Source organism: Mirounga leonina, unplaced genomic scaffold (assembly GCF_011800145.1).
Source record: "Mirounga leonina isolate KUSES-001 unplaced genomic scaffold, KU_Mleo_1.0 Mir_174, whole genome shotgun sequence".
Classification (NCBI taxonomy): Eukaryota; Metazoa; Chordata; class Mammalia; order Carnivora; family Phocidae; genus Mirounga; species Mirounga leonina.
In genome coordinates, this window is record NW_023270451.1 from 38,404,984 (window position 1) to 38,422,523 (window position 17,540).

The 17,540-nt window shown below is 39.1% G+C and overlaps 1 protein-coding gene across 3 annotated transcripts in view; it reads right to left on the bottom strand.

Annotated features, from left to right (window-relative positions):
* The window catches only part of RAPGEF5 (Rap guanine nucleotide exchange factor 5), a 230,887-nt gene that overhangs the window by 151,060 nt on the left and 62,287 nt on the right, over positions 1–17,540 (bottom strand). For all 3 annotated transcript variants that reach the window (XM_035020718.1, XM_035020719.1, XM_035020721.1), the window contains one exon: positions 15,019–15,085. In XM_035020718.1, the coding sequence (XP_034876609.1) occupies positions 15,019–15,085 (67 nt within the window). The remainder of the gene's footprint in view (positions 1–15,018; positions 15,086–17,540) is intronic.

The window sequence follows — 17,540 nt, forward strand, 5'->3', positions numbered from 1 at the left end:
GTATATTTGCTCTTGTTAATATTTACATAGATAGGGTAATTAAGGGACTAAGAAGACATTCCTCGAAACTTTCCCTCTCCCCTTGTTACCCATCAGAAACATGTTGCAATATTTGAAACTTCTTCAACAATCAGCAGGACTGTTCACAAAATAGCCCTGAAATTCAACAAGAGTAAGAGCCAGTCTTACTTCTAGCATTTTGTCTTCTCTTCTCTTTGGCACTTTAATTGTGCCTTCAGCCCCCAAATCCAAATGCTCATGAAGTTTTTTTGTGGTAATGCCAAGACTGAAGAGGCAAAAGAAAAGTGTCAAATGCAAACTCTGAGTGCCAGGGAGCATCTCTGGGACAGGTTAACTGAGAAGACATGGAGGAAGAAGCCCTTAAAAACCAAGCTGGATAGAATGAAGGTCATTATGGGGAGACAGATCAAGTGTGGCAAAGTCTTAGCTAACCAGAGCATTGTCCTTACAAACTAACTTTGAATAAATCGCCAAAGATTTCCTAAAGGTTTCAAGTAAATCTATTTTAGAAACATTTAAATTTTGATACCATGATAGAAATGTTTTACAAACATAGAACCTATTTTCTCAATTTCCTCTATTAAATGTAAGAAGAAACATTATTCAATTCTCTTCCCTGTTCTATTCCCAAATATACTCACTTTTAAACCACTATAAAATCTTAAGCTAGTAAGGACATGAAGAACTCCAGAAAGAAACAAATATGTATGCTCCTTAATCAACACGCTTTGAGATAAGACACAAACTGAGCAGTGAGGGTGGCTAGACCTTTGTCCTATGAAGGAACACCCATGAGCTAAGTTACAATTTCCTTTGTTCCTTCCTCAGAGGCCTCTTTTCCTCTTTCCAAATTCATTATTTTGTTCCAAAGAACTAATATTGCCACAAGCCTGACACATGGATAATCTTGCAATTACCTGTTATTAGAAAACCAATAATTAGAAACCAGTAATTAGAAAATTAAGAAAGTTGTTTATACATCTGTCCAGACACTACTGCTCTCCACCTAATAGTTTATTTAACAAATAGTTGTTTTCCCAGTAATTGCTGTCACCACATCAAAGATGTATTTGTTAAGCATACTGGGATGATAAAATATGCTTACTCATCTATTTCAAGGCTATTAGGGATATTTAAAAATCTTTTATGTAGAATATTCTGTTGAACATATACAGATAGGCCTATTAATTTTATTATAACATAGACAACAGCTGACCGTTCAAAGACCAATATATATGTAGAAGTGGCCTGAGAGCAACAAGATGCGTTAGAATGAATTCCTCCACTTAAGTTTTTAAATCTGCTATTTAAGTTGGCTATATGTATATACATCTACTTTGACAGAGCTTCACATTAAAAAGATCTGGTAGTTTTTAGGTGATCACAAGCATAGTGTGAATTAACAATGGAAATGAGATTACTTAGAATAAACAACAATGTGTTTAGGAATATTATGAAAAGATGACATTCAGACCACCAAAAAAACCCCCCAAACTGGTAGAATCCAGAAAGATCAACATCTGGGTTGTATTCGGTGTGGAGCATCATCTGTTTAGGTTCGTGAGGAGGAGACAGGAGGAAACTAGGGGATAGCCACCTCCTTGTAGCTAAATGCGCTGAATGCAGCACTCTTTATTTACCTCGTCCTCTCTGTAGGATTTGACATTGTTACCTCTTCTCTTCTTAACCACTAGGATTTCATGATACTGTATACTCCAGGCTTTTCTCTTTCCTCTCTGGCTGCTATTTCTCTTCTCCCAAGGCTCTACTTTTCTTCTACCTTTAAATTTTGATACTCCTTAGCAATCTATCCTCAGCCCGCTAGACCTTCTTCTCCTTCTGTTCATTCTCCATAGGTCATTTCATTTACTCACAGTGCTTCAATTATATTTGTATCTCTAGGGCCATTCACCTTCCGGACCTAAATGTTCCACGAGTAGCTCAAACTCAACATTTCCAAATGTGAAGTCACTTTCTTTTTTTTAAAGATTTTTTTTTTTAATTTATTTATTTGAGAGAGACAATGAGATAGAGAGAGAGAGCATGAGAGGGGGGAGAGTCAGAGGGAGAAGCAGACCCCCTGCCGAGCAGGGAGCCCGATGCGGGACTCGATCCCGGGACTCCAGGATCATGACCTGAGCCGAAGGCAGTCGCTTAACCAACTGAGCCACCCAGGCGCCCGTGAAGTCACTTTCTTACCACTTCTTCATACCCCATATAATTGCTCCATGTCCCACATACCAAGTCAGTGAATGGTAGCACCATGTACCCAGGGTCTCAAGCCAAAAATTGAGGTGTCCCTGACTTAGCTCACCACCATCTTTTCCCATTCAGACTGTTGTCCCTAACTCTTCTCTCTTCAAACCATATGATTCTTTACAGCAAAACTAATCATCTTACAAAATAAATTTTACATTATATCTCTTGCTAAAAAACTCTTCAAATACTTTTCCATGACACTATGACAGAGTCCAATGTCTAACACTGCATATGTAGTATTCTTCTGATCTGGTCTTTAGTATTATCTCTATCTCCACTCCTTCTCTCAAAAAAATCTATGTTCCCCCCCCCCCCGCCAAAAAAAGTCAATACTCCAGTCTTAGGAAAACAGAACTCTTATATTCTCTGAAAGGACCATGCTCTTTCCTCAATTGGGCCTTTCCACATGTTCTTCTCTCTGTCTGGAATGCCTCTCCAATTCCCCACTTTGTGTGACTGTCACTTACTTGTCCTTCAGGTCCCTCCTTAGTTACTGTCTTCTCTTGAATGCTACCCATCTCCCCCAGTGGGGCCACATCCTCCTTGCTTATACCCCAATAACATTTACCTCAATTATAAGGCTTTCACAGGCTAGTGAAATCTCCCCTTTAGTTGGGGGTCCCCAATAGTTTATTATAAGGCCCCTGAAATGAACTCCTTTAGTCATCATTCTGACCCTGGTTCTTGGTACCACTCACAGTATGTACGTTTGTGCTTGAGAATAGAAGCGAAGTGTCTGTAGTTGCTGCAGAGAAGAGAAGACTTAGGGGGAACATGATCATGAGCTTCAGATATTTGAAAGGTGGAAGGTAAAATTCAGGCCAATGGAGTGAAGTTACGAAAAAGTATGTTTTAGCTCTAAGAGCTTTCAAATAATCAGAGCTGTCCACCGTGGAAATGGTCTACCATGTGAAGTTCGGTAGAGGATGCTTTATAGGGGAAGGTAAAGATCAGAGGCACTCAGACTAAAGGGCTGTTCTAAAGATTTGTTTTGCCAATGCCTCCTTTCCAAATCATTCACTACCAAAAGAGAACAAGCATAGGTCTCCTGTAGGTAGTGGTAACTGTCAGCTTACAGTTGAAAAGTTGGTGGTGTCACAGCCATCTAACCCACTCAACAGAGATAAAGGTGGTACAAATCTTAAACAGATGAAAAATAACTGCTGGGAGCCTTTTCTTGGAAATCTCATAAATTTCATGACACAAATTGCAGGAGAAGCTACAGAGGTACTGGTTGAAAGAAATCTGAAAAGGGCGAGCTAAACAACACTAACATCTTCTCCGAAGAACAGGTGTATCTGCTCCTTCAGTCTTCAAAACTGCTCTTACTGCTTCTGATCACTGATTTCCCCAAAGCCCTAACTGCTGGGCAGTATTAATTCTTGACAAATAAAAATATCATATATATGAAATGTATTTTAAGTTAACAATTATATGTTGGACAATCTGATTTTAGTTATAATAACCAAATAAAACATTATGTTTATTTCCTTTATATTTTTAGGTTTTTTAAAAGATTTTATTTATTTGAGAGAGAATGAGAGAGAGAGAGAGAGAGAGAGCATGAGAGGGAGGGAAGATCAGAGGGAGAAGCAGACTCCCTGCTGAGCAGGGAGCCCGATGAGGGACTCGATCCTGGGACTCCAGGATCATGACCTGAGCCAAAGGCAGTTGCTTAACCAACTGAGCCACCCAGGTGCCCCTATTTTTAGTTTTTATTTCTCGTTATTTTTTCCACTTTCTGGTAAGCCCAGAGTATTTTCAATCTATACCACATTTAAATAATTCTTCAGTGGATTTAGAGCTTATTTAACAAAGTTGTCTTTAAGGACATAATATAACTTGCAAACTCAGTTCTTTTATTCCTTATTACATGTCTGTCCTTACATGGTAGAATATCCTTTCTCAGTCATTGTACTTTTCAGAGGTAAGGTTCTCAACTGCAGCAACAGTGTAACTGTAACACCAGTCAGGTCCCAGAAATTCTAAGGGTCTCCTATCTGCATGGATGTTACGTTAGGAACACCTGTATTTGAATGAATTCAGATCAACTAAAACCCTTTCCAGTCAGAAAGTCCATCTATAAAATGGCTAACATGGGAGGGCTCCCTGGAAGAACAGATTCAGAGCTTAAGATGCAAAAGCCTGAAATAGGAGAAAGAAATCTCCATTTATTTTATGTCAACTTTGGAAGAAGTTTTAGGATCCCAGTTTGTGGGGTGGAGTCACAGCCTTCTACCTCAGAGGATTGTTTTTAGAATCAAACTAGTTAACGCCTAAAGCATCCAGAACAGTGCCTGAAACTATCATCATCATATTATTGTAATTAATATAGTTGAGCTTTACAATAAATATAAGGATCCAGTCCTTAATTACTTTAATACTTCATATGCTTAAGACCCTCCTTCTCACCTGAATTATACTCCTTGACAACCAGTGTTGTCCCTGCTTATTACTTTCTACCTACCTATCCCCCTGCTCCATTGCAACTCGCATAAAAGGACTGATGGGTTTCATTGAAAAGTGGTGAACTGTGTTTAAAGTGTTTGTATTTTCAGAATTTATTTTAAGAATAAACTTTTTTTTTTAAGATTTTATTTATTTATTTATTTGACAGAGAGAAACACAGCGAGAGAGGGAACACAAGCAGGGCGAGTGGGAGAAGGAGAAGCAGACTCCCCACTGAGCAGGGAGCCCGATGCGGAGCTCGATTCCAGGACTCTGGGATCATGACCTGAGCTGAAGGCAGACGCTTAACTGACTGAGCCACCCAGGCACCCCAAGAATAAACTTTTAAATGTCCACAGAATTCCCAAGATTTCACAAATGTATGAAGGCCAGAATTTAGTTTTAGAAATTCACTTCTTTTTAAAGATTTTATTTATTTGTCAGAGAGAGAGAGCACAAGCAGGGGGAGTGGCAGGCAGAGGCAGAGGGAGAAGCAGGCTCCCCGCTGAGCAGTGAGCCTGATGTGGGACTCGATCCCAAGACCCCAGAATCATGACCCGAGCCAAAGGCAGATGCTTAACAACTGAGCCATGCAGGCTCCCCTAGAAATTCACTTTCAAACTTCAGAGGTATCCATGAACTTAACTAGCTGTGGCCTGGCAGCTTTGGATGTATGAGAGATTAATTGTTCTTTTATGAATTAAGAGACTTGTGGGTATATATTCAACAAGGAATGTGTATTTATTTTGTATTTCTGCCATTGCAAACTACCACCCATTTATTGGCTTAAAATGACATCCATTTATCATCCCACTTTTCCATAGGTCAGGAGTCTGGGTACAGGGTGGCTCAACTGGATCCTTTGCTTAGAGACTCACAAGGCCAAAATCAAGGCATGGGCACAGCTATATTCCTTACTGGAGGCTCCGGGAGAGAAGATGCTTCCAGGCTCATTCGGGTTGTTGGCAGAATCCAGTTCTTGCATCTGTAAAACTGAGGTGCCTGTTTCCTTGCTGGACCCTGGCAGCCTGCCCTGAGCTCCTGAGACCTTTCTCTGGTCCTTGTACATGGGATCCCACTTCTCACTTCCAGCCATGCCACCCTGAATCCTTTCCATGCTTGGAATTCTTTCTTACCTTCTCTTCTGCCATTTCTCTTTGACTCCTGCCAGAGCAACTTCTTTGTTTTTAAGGGCTCATGTGATTAGACTGGGTCCATGTAGACAATCCATGTCTGAAGCCTTAATTGTAACTGCAAAATCTCTTTTGCTATGTAATGTAATATTTGCAGGTGTCAAGTAATGTATTCATCTTTGGAGGACCATTCTCTCTACTAAAGAATAGTGACACAGATCCTCGGAGCCTTCCAAAAAATTATCCCTGAACACTTTTTAGGGCCTTGTCATAACTTGTCAATACAGCCTAGTTCTGGAACATGATTTGCCTGCTATAAAATCAGAGCGTATCTCTGAGTTCACACGAGGGAACCAGAAGACCTTAAGAACCAGTCTGAATGAATTTCTCAATTGCTAAACTATGCAGCCATGTTTACCAGTATTTAATGATTCCTAACAAGTTAAAAATTAAAATACTATTTAATGTAACTTCATAGGTCTCATTTCATAAGATTGTTTAAATAAGAAGAGAATTCTATAATCAAATCCTATACCCAACTTTCTGAGACCTATTCAGTAACTCTGAAGTATTTTAAGTGAAGACAATGTGGAAAATAGCTTTTTGAACCCTAAACTGTTATTTTAAATTAATGTGGACTCTTAATACTTCCTACTTTTTTTTTTTAAGATTGATGTATTTATTTGTGTGTGTGAGAGAGTTGGGGAGGAACGGCAAAGGGAGAGGAAGAGAAAGAGAATCTCAAGCAGACTCCCCGCTGAGCATGGAGCCTGACTTGAGGCTTGATCTCACGACCCTGAGATGGTGACATGAGCCAGAAATCAGGAGTCAGACGCTCAACTGACTGAGCCACCCAGGCACTCCAATATTTCCTGTCTTAAATACTCCATCTCTCTAATGTGAATAATACATCTTGCTCTGGGAGACTGAAATATGACAGTGCACAAAAAGCGTTAGCAGAATGCCTGCACAAGGTCAGGACTCAATAAATATTAGCCAGTCTTAGCCTTTTACCCATTTCTCATTTGGTCTTCTTAAACCAACAGCATGCTGATAAATGACATCTGCAAGCAAGTTTCTTCAATAATTTCCTCCCACAGAAGTTCATCTCTGCATTGTTTATAATAGCAAAAGATTGAAAATAACCACAATGCCCAGAACAGGAGATAATGAAAAATCTATGGAACACGATACTTTAGAGCCACAAAAATGCCATAGGAGGAGCTTTTCAGCACTGAAAACATATTTGGTGAAAAGTACAGACCACAAAATAAAAGGGTCTTTTTTTTTTTTTTTGTAAAAAGTATACATACAAGAGAAATAACCTAGGAACTAATAAATACTGAAGTTAATAATGAGTTACTAATGAATGGTTCCATTATGGGAATTTTTTCTATTGTGGAATTTTTTAAATTGCGAAGTCTTTATGTTCAAACAATCCAAGTGTCAGATAAATAAAAGAGAACTGCAAACATAACCCACAGTAATGACAACTCACTATCAGCTTTACCATCATTTTGACATTTACAAATATAGCAGTAGAACTCACATTATCTCTACCCAGTATTCACATAAAATTTCATTATATACTTAAGTTCTACAACAATATAAAATAACAGGAACTAAGTCAAAATCTACCTTATTCCATCATTAACAAAAACTCAAGTAATTTTCACTCTTTTATATGCCTCCTGGTCCTTCTGCACATATGGACATATTGTATAAAGCTATAACATTGCCTTCAGGATGCAAAATTACATTTCCTCTAAGCAGCTATAAGAAGTTGTATTTTAAACAAATGCACAAAACAGCAACTAATACGAAATGTTCATGAATCATCCTCTTAAAACTTTCAACTTCCCTCAGATAAGATTTCATGGTAACATTTTACAAACCCATGATGGTCAATATATAAATTGATAGCTGAATGGAGTATTTCTATTGCTCGTTAACTAAAAATGTCTAGGTTTTCTATGTGTATTGCACATCAAAATGCTTTTCCTCACCTTGGGAAGAGATACTCAAATACCATAATATACATGAATGCATACATGAACACACATACCAACACACACTTCTACTCCTATTCACAAGGGGTTTGTTGAGACCTACCTGTTTCATTCTTGAATGGGTTCTATACATTCACACCTTTCTGAAAAAATGTTTTTTGTTTTTTTTTTTTGAAAAAATGTTTTTAAATAAATGTTCCCTCACTGGCATCATTTCAGTAGGCAAAACAGCATGTATTATGTTGCTCACCAAAACCAAATTCTCAAGGCTAGAGTTAAATGAGATTACCACATAATCTGAGTATGCGCAGATGGTTTCTTTGGAAATAGAGGTAACTCGGTAATTAATGTTACAAAGTTGCGTGTGTGTGTACATGTGGCATTTAGGGATCTATTCCCAGGATGAAGAAAATCATTTTGGGCGCCTGGTGGCTCAGTCATTAAGCGTCTGCCTTCGGCTCAGGTCATGATCCCGGGGTCCTGGGATCGAGCCCTGCTCATTGGGGAGCCTGCTTCTCCTTCTCCCACTCCCCCTGCTTGTGTTCCTGCTCTCACTATCTCTCTCTGTCAAAAAATAAATAAAAATCTTTAAAAAAAAAAAAAAAGAAAATCATTTTGATGTGCAATAGATATAACACATTTAAGCATTTTTATTGACAAAGGATAGCAATCTATTATTCAGCTGCCTGTTCAAGTACTGACGATCACGGTTCGGGGAAGTGTCACTGTGAGATCCTACCTGAGGAAAACTGCAGCTGTCCAAGTGGTCCCAGAGACCTATGATCCACACCCAAGGCCCTGTGGACACTCTAGCGGATGAGGGTAGCTCTAAAGAATAATGAGGAAAGGTACTGACGAGTCCTACGGCTCCTTATAAGTAACAAGAACAATGAATACTGTGCCCCCAAATGTGCTACAATTCCTCTGGTGCATTTTTGATGATCTTTGAAACCAGGTCTGTCTTCTGGGGCCTCCCTTGACACTTTGTCTCAAAACTCAATCTATTTGGCCTTTCCCCAGATCACACAGTAGCTCTTAAGCCACTGGAAAAAGTGGAGCCAAAGTAAGGATTCCAAGTAGGAATTTTATGTTCCCCGCAGATAAGAAATATAAAGTAACAAGATGTTCATGATCCTGTTGCAGTTGGCCATTCAGAAAGTTAGTCATTCCCTGGGGGATTAACTTACTTTTATGCTCTAAGCAAACATGCCTGCTTGAGTCTGTGATAGACTAAGAAAAGGGAGATTAACTACACTCCATTTCTCTATTCCCCAGAAAAGGAGAGGCAGATAGCCAGGAAAAAGGGTGAGTGGAAACTAGCATTTCAGTGTTTTAAAAAATCTATCTCTACATATGGTAAGAATCATCACTGGATTGTGCTCATCATGTACTAAATGTGACTGAATCTTCCCCACTCTCACTAACCTAAGATTATTTCCAAACCTTGCTAACTTGGTGCACAATCTCTTAAGAGAATTCTAACTTTCTAAAGATTCATCAAAACCCAAATCCCATGCTATTTCTGCTTCCTGAACTGGTACCATCTTGAAAGCTGTCACTGTTATCTTCAGATACTACTATTCAAAAAGGGATTCCTCCAATGTGTAGATTCATCAAGGACAAATGGAGGAAATCCTAGTCACCTTACATGCTTCCCAGACCCAGAAAGGGTATGAACAGAGTCCTGTGAAAGGCACATCCTTAGAGAAAATGACTGGGCTTCAGGTGAGATGGCAAAGGAGAGGAGATCCAAATATGCAAAAGCAGAACACAAGGACAGGCAACAGCAGAGGAAGGGGAGAGCCAGCAAGACAGAGCATCTTGAAAAGTTTGCATCCTTGAGTTCCATTGGGCACTGGATGATACAAGATAACTGCCTGTTTATTAAGACCCAGTTCCTCATGTCTCTGTAACAAGTATTTCCCAAAAGAACTCTAAGGAAAAGACAAATTGGGTAAAGAATCAGACAAAGGCCTAAGTTTAGTGCAGGTCTTAGTGAATGAGAGTAAACCAGATCCGTTCTATCCAGAAAGTAGAATCCCAAATGTGAAAAAAAGTGAGAACAAGACTTTAACTACAAAGAATGCTAGAAATCACAAGAGAACAAGTTCACAGGTGATGTGAAAACTGATGGAGTTACATCACAACTTCTGGGCACTGAGCAGAAGATGTTTTTGTGACACTGACAATGGGCAGCAGTCAGTTATAACCATGTTTTTTGTTCCTAGAGACATGTTAAAAGAAATTTCATTGCAGGTTTCTTTTTCTCTAACACTTTCACCAAACATTATATATCCTAGCATGAATTTTTGCTTTGGGGGGGATTTATTTGCTTCAAGGTCTTCTAGAACTTGTAGCCAACACTCCATTTATAATTTGGGTTATAATTTTTTTTTCAGCTCAGTGGTACTTCTTGGAGGAGTGATACTATACCCTGTGAGAAGGAATTTAGAAATTCTATTCAAAGCATTAAATGCAGAGCTTCTATGATAAAGTTGGATGAACTGAAGAAAATGAGAAAAGGGAGAGAGCAGTAACATACAGAGAAAATGAAACTGATGAGAATGATAAACCAAATCAGCTTTTAGAAGGAATACAAGGGAGTAAGAATGTCTAGTTAATGATCCCAGAATTTTAGATTTTGCCCTCCTCCTCAGTGATCTTTCCTCCTAGATTCAGCACAGTCGATTTTTCATTTTTTAAAAAAGATTTTAAGTAATCTCTACACCTAACAGGGGCGCTCAAACTCACAACCCCAAGATCAAGAGTCACCCGCTCTACCAACTGAGCCAGCCAGGTGCCCCATGATTTGTAATTTTAATTCATCTCTCAAGATATGTCCACAAACTCTCCATCACTACCACTACCAGGTTAGTGTTTTATTACAGATACTCAGCACTGTTCTTTTTCACCATCTAAGTAATGGCTGACTTCACTGGACCAAGCAGCACAGCATACCACACCACATGTCCCCTTGTTCTTCTGTAAGTGCCACTAATGTACCCATCCCACCAAATAGGCATCTAGTACACATAATTCACAACTTAGCCTAATTTACATTACCTCAGTGGCTCGACAATTACACTGTGTGAACAAAAATCACAAATTTCAGTCAAGCCCAGGGAAGATATTTGTGTTTTCTTATCTCCAGAATTTCCATCATGAAAATTTAGCCTAAAGAAAGAGAAATAGCCTAATTGGGTTTGTTTTGGATGTTGGTCTTAAGTAAGCAAGAGATGGAAGCCCCCAATCAGCTTTATCTCCTACTCAACGATGCTCATGTTTCCATTTCCTGTCTTTGGACGTTTCCCAAGTATGCTCTTCAACTGACAACCTCTCTGTGACTGGTTCCTCTAACTTTAGCCCTGACCTCTCTAAGCTCCAGGTTCACATCTCCAGATGTTTCTTGAATATTTATATATTTTATATTTCTTTGTCCTCAAACTCAGCATGTTCAAACTCCATGTTTCCTTCCACATATTTTACTCAACTTCCTAAGAGTATCATCATTTTTCCATTCTGAGTCCTCTTCTATCTTTACCTAGTCCTACTGATTTTTTAAAAATTCTTTATGCTCCTTTTTGAACTCATTTTTCTTTTTGTTCCCACAAAAATCACAATAAAGTAGGTATTCGGCAACCTCTCAATCAGTATCCCCATCTTCAACTCTACTTTTTCTTTCTTTCTTTTTTTTAAGTAAGCTCTATGCCCAATGTGGGGCTTGATCTCACAATCCCCAGATCAAGAGTCACATGCTCTACTAACTGAGCCAGGTGCCCTTCATCTTTCTTTTTTCTTATGTATCTATTTCATTTTGTTAATCTGTTGTTCAAAAAGTCTTTCACTTTTCTTAACCAGGAGCTTCTTCTCTAACCAGTTGGCTCTACTCAGCATTTTCCCTTTCTCCTTTCTCCACCTGCACACAATAAACCCCACTGCTAGAGTACATGTCCTCCTAATTACCACATGTTCAAATCCTGACTGCCTTCAATGGTAGTTCAAGACTCTTTGATGAAGTTGTTACTGTTCTTGAATCTACTATCTATAGACCACTATATTCAGTGCTCAATTGCCAATCACTTTGTACCTGAACTCTCTAAAAGTACTTGTCTTCCTGGTATGGCTGTAGGAAACATCTCACATGTCTTTGCTGCTTCTGAAACTATCCCGATAATATATTACATTACCAAAAAAATGAGGCATAGTTGGTAAGGAAACATGATTAGGAAGTAGAAAATTCTGAGTTCAGATTCTGGCTTTGTTCCTTTCTAGGCGAGTGACCTTGGGCAAGTTACTTTACCTCTACAAGCTCTCCTATCTATAAAACAGGGACAATGCCACCTATTTCATAGGGTTGTTGTGAAGTTTAGCAGAATGTATATGTATGTGTATATATGAATACATAGAATGTTTAACACTGTAACTGGTCCATAGTGAGTGCTTTCTAAAAAGATGGCTGTTATGATTTTGCACACAACAGGTACTCCTTTTTGGTCAATATTTTAAACTGCACAGTCTATAGATTCAGTGAAATCCCTATCAAAATTCCAATGGCATTTTTCACAGAAATAGAACAATTCTAAAATTTGCATGGTACCACAAAAGACTCCAAAAAGCCAAAGGAATCTGGAGAAAGAAGAACAAAGCTGGAAGCATCATGCTCCCCAATTTCAAACTGTATCACAAAGCTACAGTAATCAAAACAATATGGTACTGACATAAAAACAGACACACAGATCAAAGGAAGAGAATAAAAAGTTCAGAAATAAACCCAAGCATATATGGTCAATTAATGTATGACAAAGGAGCCAAAAATATACAGTGAAGAAAGTATGATCTCCTCAATAACTGTACTGGAAAAACTGGACAGCTGCTGCAAAAGAATTAAACTAGATCATTTTCTTAAATCATAAACAAAAATAAATTCAAAATGGATTAAAGACTTGACTGTAAGACCTGAAACAACATAAAACTCTTAGAAGAAAATATAGGCAGTAACCTCCCTGACATTGGTCTTGGCAATGATTTTTTGGATCCAATACCAAAAACAAAAACAACAAAAGCAAAAATCAGTAAGTGGGACTATATCAAATTAAAAAGCTTCTGTACAGCAAAGGGAAACCACCAACAAAATAAAAAGGCAACTACTGAATGGGACTATTTGCAACTCATATATCTGATAATATTTACAAGTCATATATATATCAAATACAAGTCAATAGCAAAAAACCAAACAATCCAACTGAAAAATGGGCAGAAGACCCGAATACACATTTTCCCAAGGGAAGACAAACAGATGGCCAACAGGTACTTGAAAAGATGCTCAACACCACTAATCATTAGGGAAATGCAAATTAAAACCACAATGAGATATTACCTCCCACCTGTCCAAATGACTATAATCAAAAAGACAAGAAATAACAAATGTTGGAGAGGATATAGAGAAAAAGGAACTGTTGTGCACTGTTTGTGGGAATGTAAATTGGTGTAGCCACTCTGGAAAACAGTATGGAGGTGCCTCAAAAAATTAAAAATAGAACTACCATATGATCCAACAATTCCATCTCTGGGTATTTATCCAAAGAAAACAAAAACACTAGAAGATATATGCACCCTTACGTTCACTGCAGCATTATCTACAATAGCCAAGATATGGAAATAACCTGTGCCCATCGATGAATAGATAAAATAGATGTGATACACACACACACACACACACACACAATAGAATACCACTTTGCCATAAAAAAAGAATGAGATCTTGCCATTGGTGACAACATGGATAGAACTTAAAGCATTTTGCTAAGTGAAATAAATCAGAGAGAGAAAGAGAAATAGCATGGGATCTCACATTCTCACATATATGTGTAATTTAAAACAACAACAACAGCAATAGTAAAATACAAGCTCATAGATATATGGAACAGATTGGTGGTTGCCAGAGGTGAGAAGTTCAGGGGTCGGCACAATGGGTAAAGGGAGTCAAAAGGTAAACTTGCAGTTATAAAATAAGTCATAGTATGTACTGTACAGCATGGTGACTACTGTATATTTAAAAGTTGCTAAGAGAGAGCAAATCTTAAAAGTCCACATCACAAGAAAAAATATTCTGTAACTATGTGATGTGATGGATGTTAACTAGACTTATTGTGGTGATCATTTCACAATATATATACAAAAACAAAATCATCAGGTTATACACCTGAAACTAATGTCTGTTGTATGTCATTTATGCCTCAATTTAAAAAAGGTTAAATAAAAAACTGCAAAGGTCACTTTAAATATTTTTTTCTTAACATGCTATCAAGATTCCATTTCACATGAAGCTTTATACCACCAATCCCTGTATTTAGTAAAAAACTACTTTTCTAAGCTACATTCCAGAAGGGTAGGAAAGGCAACTTTTAACTTTCAAGCTGTGTGCAGATGCTAAGACCTGGTGTATAAAACTCTGTGAAAGATCAGTTTCATCCACGTACACATCCCAATCCAGCACAATTTTCAGCAATTACCATTTCAATAATGAAGTTAAAGCAGAACTGAAGAATCTTTGGAGAGGTTAGAAAAGTTTCCAAAAAGCCAAACCAATGGATAAATATTGTGTCTGGATAGTTAGAGTCTGTCAAAAACTAGGGCTCAATGATTAGCAACCATAGCTAGCTTTTTCTATTAAGAAGGGCATGAGCTTTTCCTCAACTAACAAGGTAATTACCAACTCTTGATTAGTGGCTTTAGAAAACAACCGATAATGCTGCAACCTAGTACGTTAGAAATCAACGACCTGGTCTTTTGTTGGTTGAGGTAATTCTTTTTTTTTTTCCCTAATGAAACATAAGGTCTTTTCTCCTTTGTGTGGCAGGTCACAACAATCCTTAGGTTAAGTCATACTGTACTTTGAAAATCAGATATCACGCCCCCGCTACAGTTCTGGAACTTTCCACCAGGAATATCTATGATCTTGCTGGAGAAGCTGCACTGAGGATAGCAAGTCAATGCCATGTCTCCTTCTGCCTTGATGTGGGCCTCCTTCATTGACGTGCACCTACAGAGCAAGTTCCTCTCTGCATTGCTACCCAAACGCCTTCCTTTGAAGACCCTGGCCCTTCTTATTTTCTGCCCCCATAGGCAGGGAAAACTGCATGCCTTACCGCAGACGTTAGACGAGCGAGAATTTCATCACTGCTTTCTTCTGAGTCTTCCATTTTCTGATGAGACCTTTGAAAAACAAAGAATGATTTACTCTTAGTTGTGGTTGCTCAAATTTATCTACCAAGTTATGGGGAACACATGGCAAATAATGGCATTATTGTTTGTTTGTTTGTTTTTAAGATTTTATTTATTTGACAGAGAGAGACACAGCGAAAGAGGGAACACAACACTCACAGAGGGAGTGGGAGAGGGAGAAGGAGAAGCAGGCTTCCCGCCGAGCAGGGAGCCCGATGCAGGGCTCGATCCCAGGACCCTGGGATCATGACCTGAGCCGAAGGCAGACGCTTAACAACCGAGCCACGCAGGCACCCCAATGGCATTATTGTTTAATACATGAGTGAAAGTACCCATGCAGATAACGTGGTGTCGAAAATGCCAGGGGACCTAGCTCTGTTGAGGCCCAACTCTTCCTTCAAAATCAATTAGCAGGAACCTCTTTACAATATACCAATTAAATCCTGAGGGTCGAGTATTTGTCTCCAAATGGTATCACAGAATAGTTCTGACACACGAGATTCACAAATGTGGGCATGCACAAAGCATAAACAGATGTGAATGGAAGGTGGTTAAGTATCAAAATTCCCTCCTAGCCTAAATGGAGTCCAGATTTTGAAAATCTGACACATGAATTTCCCACTACATTTGAATTTTACCTAAAACAGATTTGTTTTGAAGTGGTCTACTATAGGCCTAATACTGTGACAGGAATTATGTGGAATATAATAGCAGCAGAAGCTCTTCACTCCTTTTTAAAGATTTTTTTTTTTTTTTGAGACAGAGAGAATGAGAGAGAGAGAGAGAGAGCACATGAGAGGGGGGAGGGTCAGAGGGAGAAGCAGGCTCCCTGCCGAGCAGAGAGCCCGATGCGGGACTCGATCCAGGGACTCCAGGATCATGACCTGAGCCGAAGGCAGTCGCTTAACCAACTGAGCCACCCAGGCGCCCGCTCTTCACTCTTTTTTAAAATATCAGAGCCTATACCTGAGAAGGCTCTAAACTCTCAAAAAAAAAAAAAAGACAGAGAGAGAGAAAATGCCATAGCCCGGTTGAGAAGCCAAGAAAATTGTGCATATGCTAAATAACTAAAGAGACATACAACATATAAGATCACTTTGTTTAGGGGAATCACCTTTGTAATGGAACTCATGAAAAAATTATCACCACACAAATGTATACACTAATATATAAAATGATCTATTCCTTTTTTTTTAATTGAAGTATATTTGACACACAATATTACCTTAGTTTCAGGTGTACTAAAATTATCTACTTAAAGCAAATTTTATAGAATGACATTTTTTTCCTGGCTTGGTCAAAGAAAAAAAAAATTCATGCCAACTGATACATATGTCCTCGTCTCCCAGATCTATTCCACAGCAATCCTTTCGACGCCTCCCGTGGACTCGGAGGGGTTGCCGGTAATTGCCCCGCAGGGTGGTGTTATCAAAATGGCAGTGCTCCGATTGATTTCAATCTCCGTAACTGCAGTGGGCTGGCTCCCGCGCTCGCCTGGCAGGGCAGGAGGGCTAAGGAGAAGCTCTTTAAGAAGGGAAAAGCGAGTCGGATCGATTCTGGCATCAGCTTCCTGTTTCTATGTTTTTAAAACCTTTTATAGAAAAAAACCCCAACAACAACAACCCTCTAAATCAGAGCAGTGGATGAAAAACCACTGTCTTTACAAGAACTGCATGATCTGGCTACAAAGCTGGGCTGACGTTGTCAAGTCCCGTAATGACCTGTGCTGCCAAGTCTTTTTGAAACATGAGCTAAAAATCCTCCCATATAAAGACAGTGGGAACGGAGTGTTGTAACTTCCCGTATTCCCCAAAAAGCAAGTTACCCTGAAAATGCATATTTCGAACAATGAACTTTATTATTAAAATGATCTATGCACGAGGTTTCCATATACATGATGTTCCATCGAGAAGAGATTTGCAACCCTTTATAACCTACGCCATCCAACCAGGTGTAGAGGGTTAAGCTGAGGTGACTGAACAGATGTGACAGGAAATCGAGAGCCAAACGCACTGGGCACGAGGGCACCAGCAAGGGCTTCAGCACCCGTCTGCATCTGCAGCGAAGCAGGGGCTGGTCACGTTGGCTCCTGCTTCTCAGACCCCGGCACATAGCTCAACGATGAGGTCAAAGGCATGAGGTATTTCGCACCAGCACAGATTCCATCATGAATGTGTTTTCAACAAACTGCTGAAAGGAACTCTGAATTCCAAGGGAAGTTCTTGTGTATGTGACTGATAATGGCTACTCCGTGAGTAATGGCTGAGCCATTGATGGTTTATTGACAAATAATTTAGTCCCTGTTCAGGAGCAAAACTACCTTCGGTCATTCTTCCAGCACAAAACATGCCTTGGCAAAAAAAAAAAAAAAAAAAAATTCTGAAGGAAGTGTGTGTAAGACAGACAGAGATGACCTCCCAAGAGCTGTCCTGCAGCCCTCATCCCA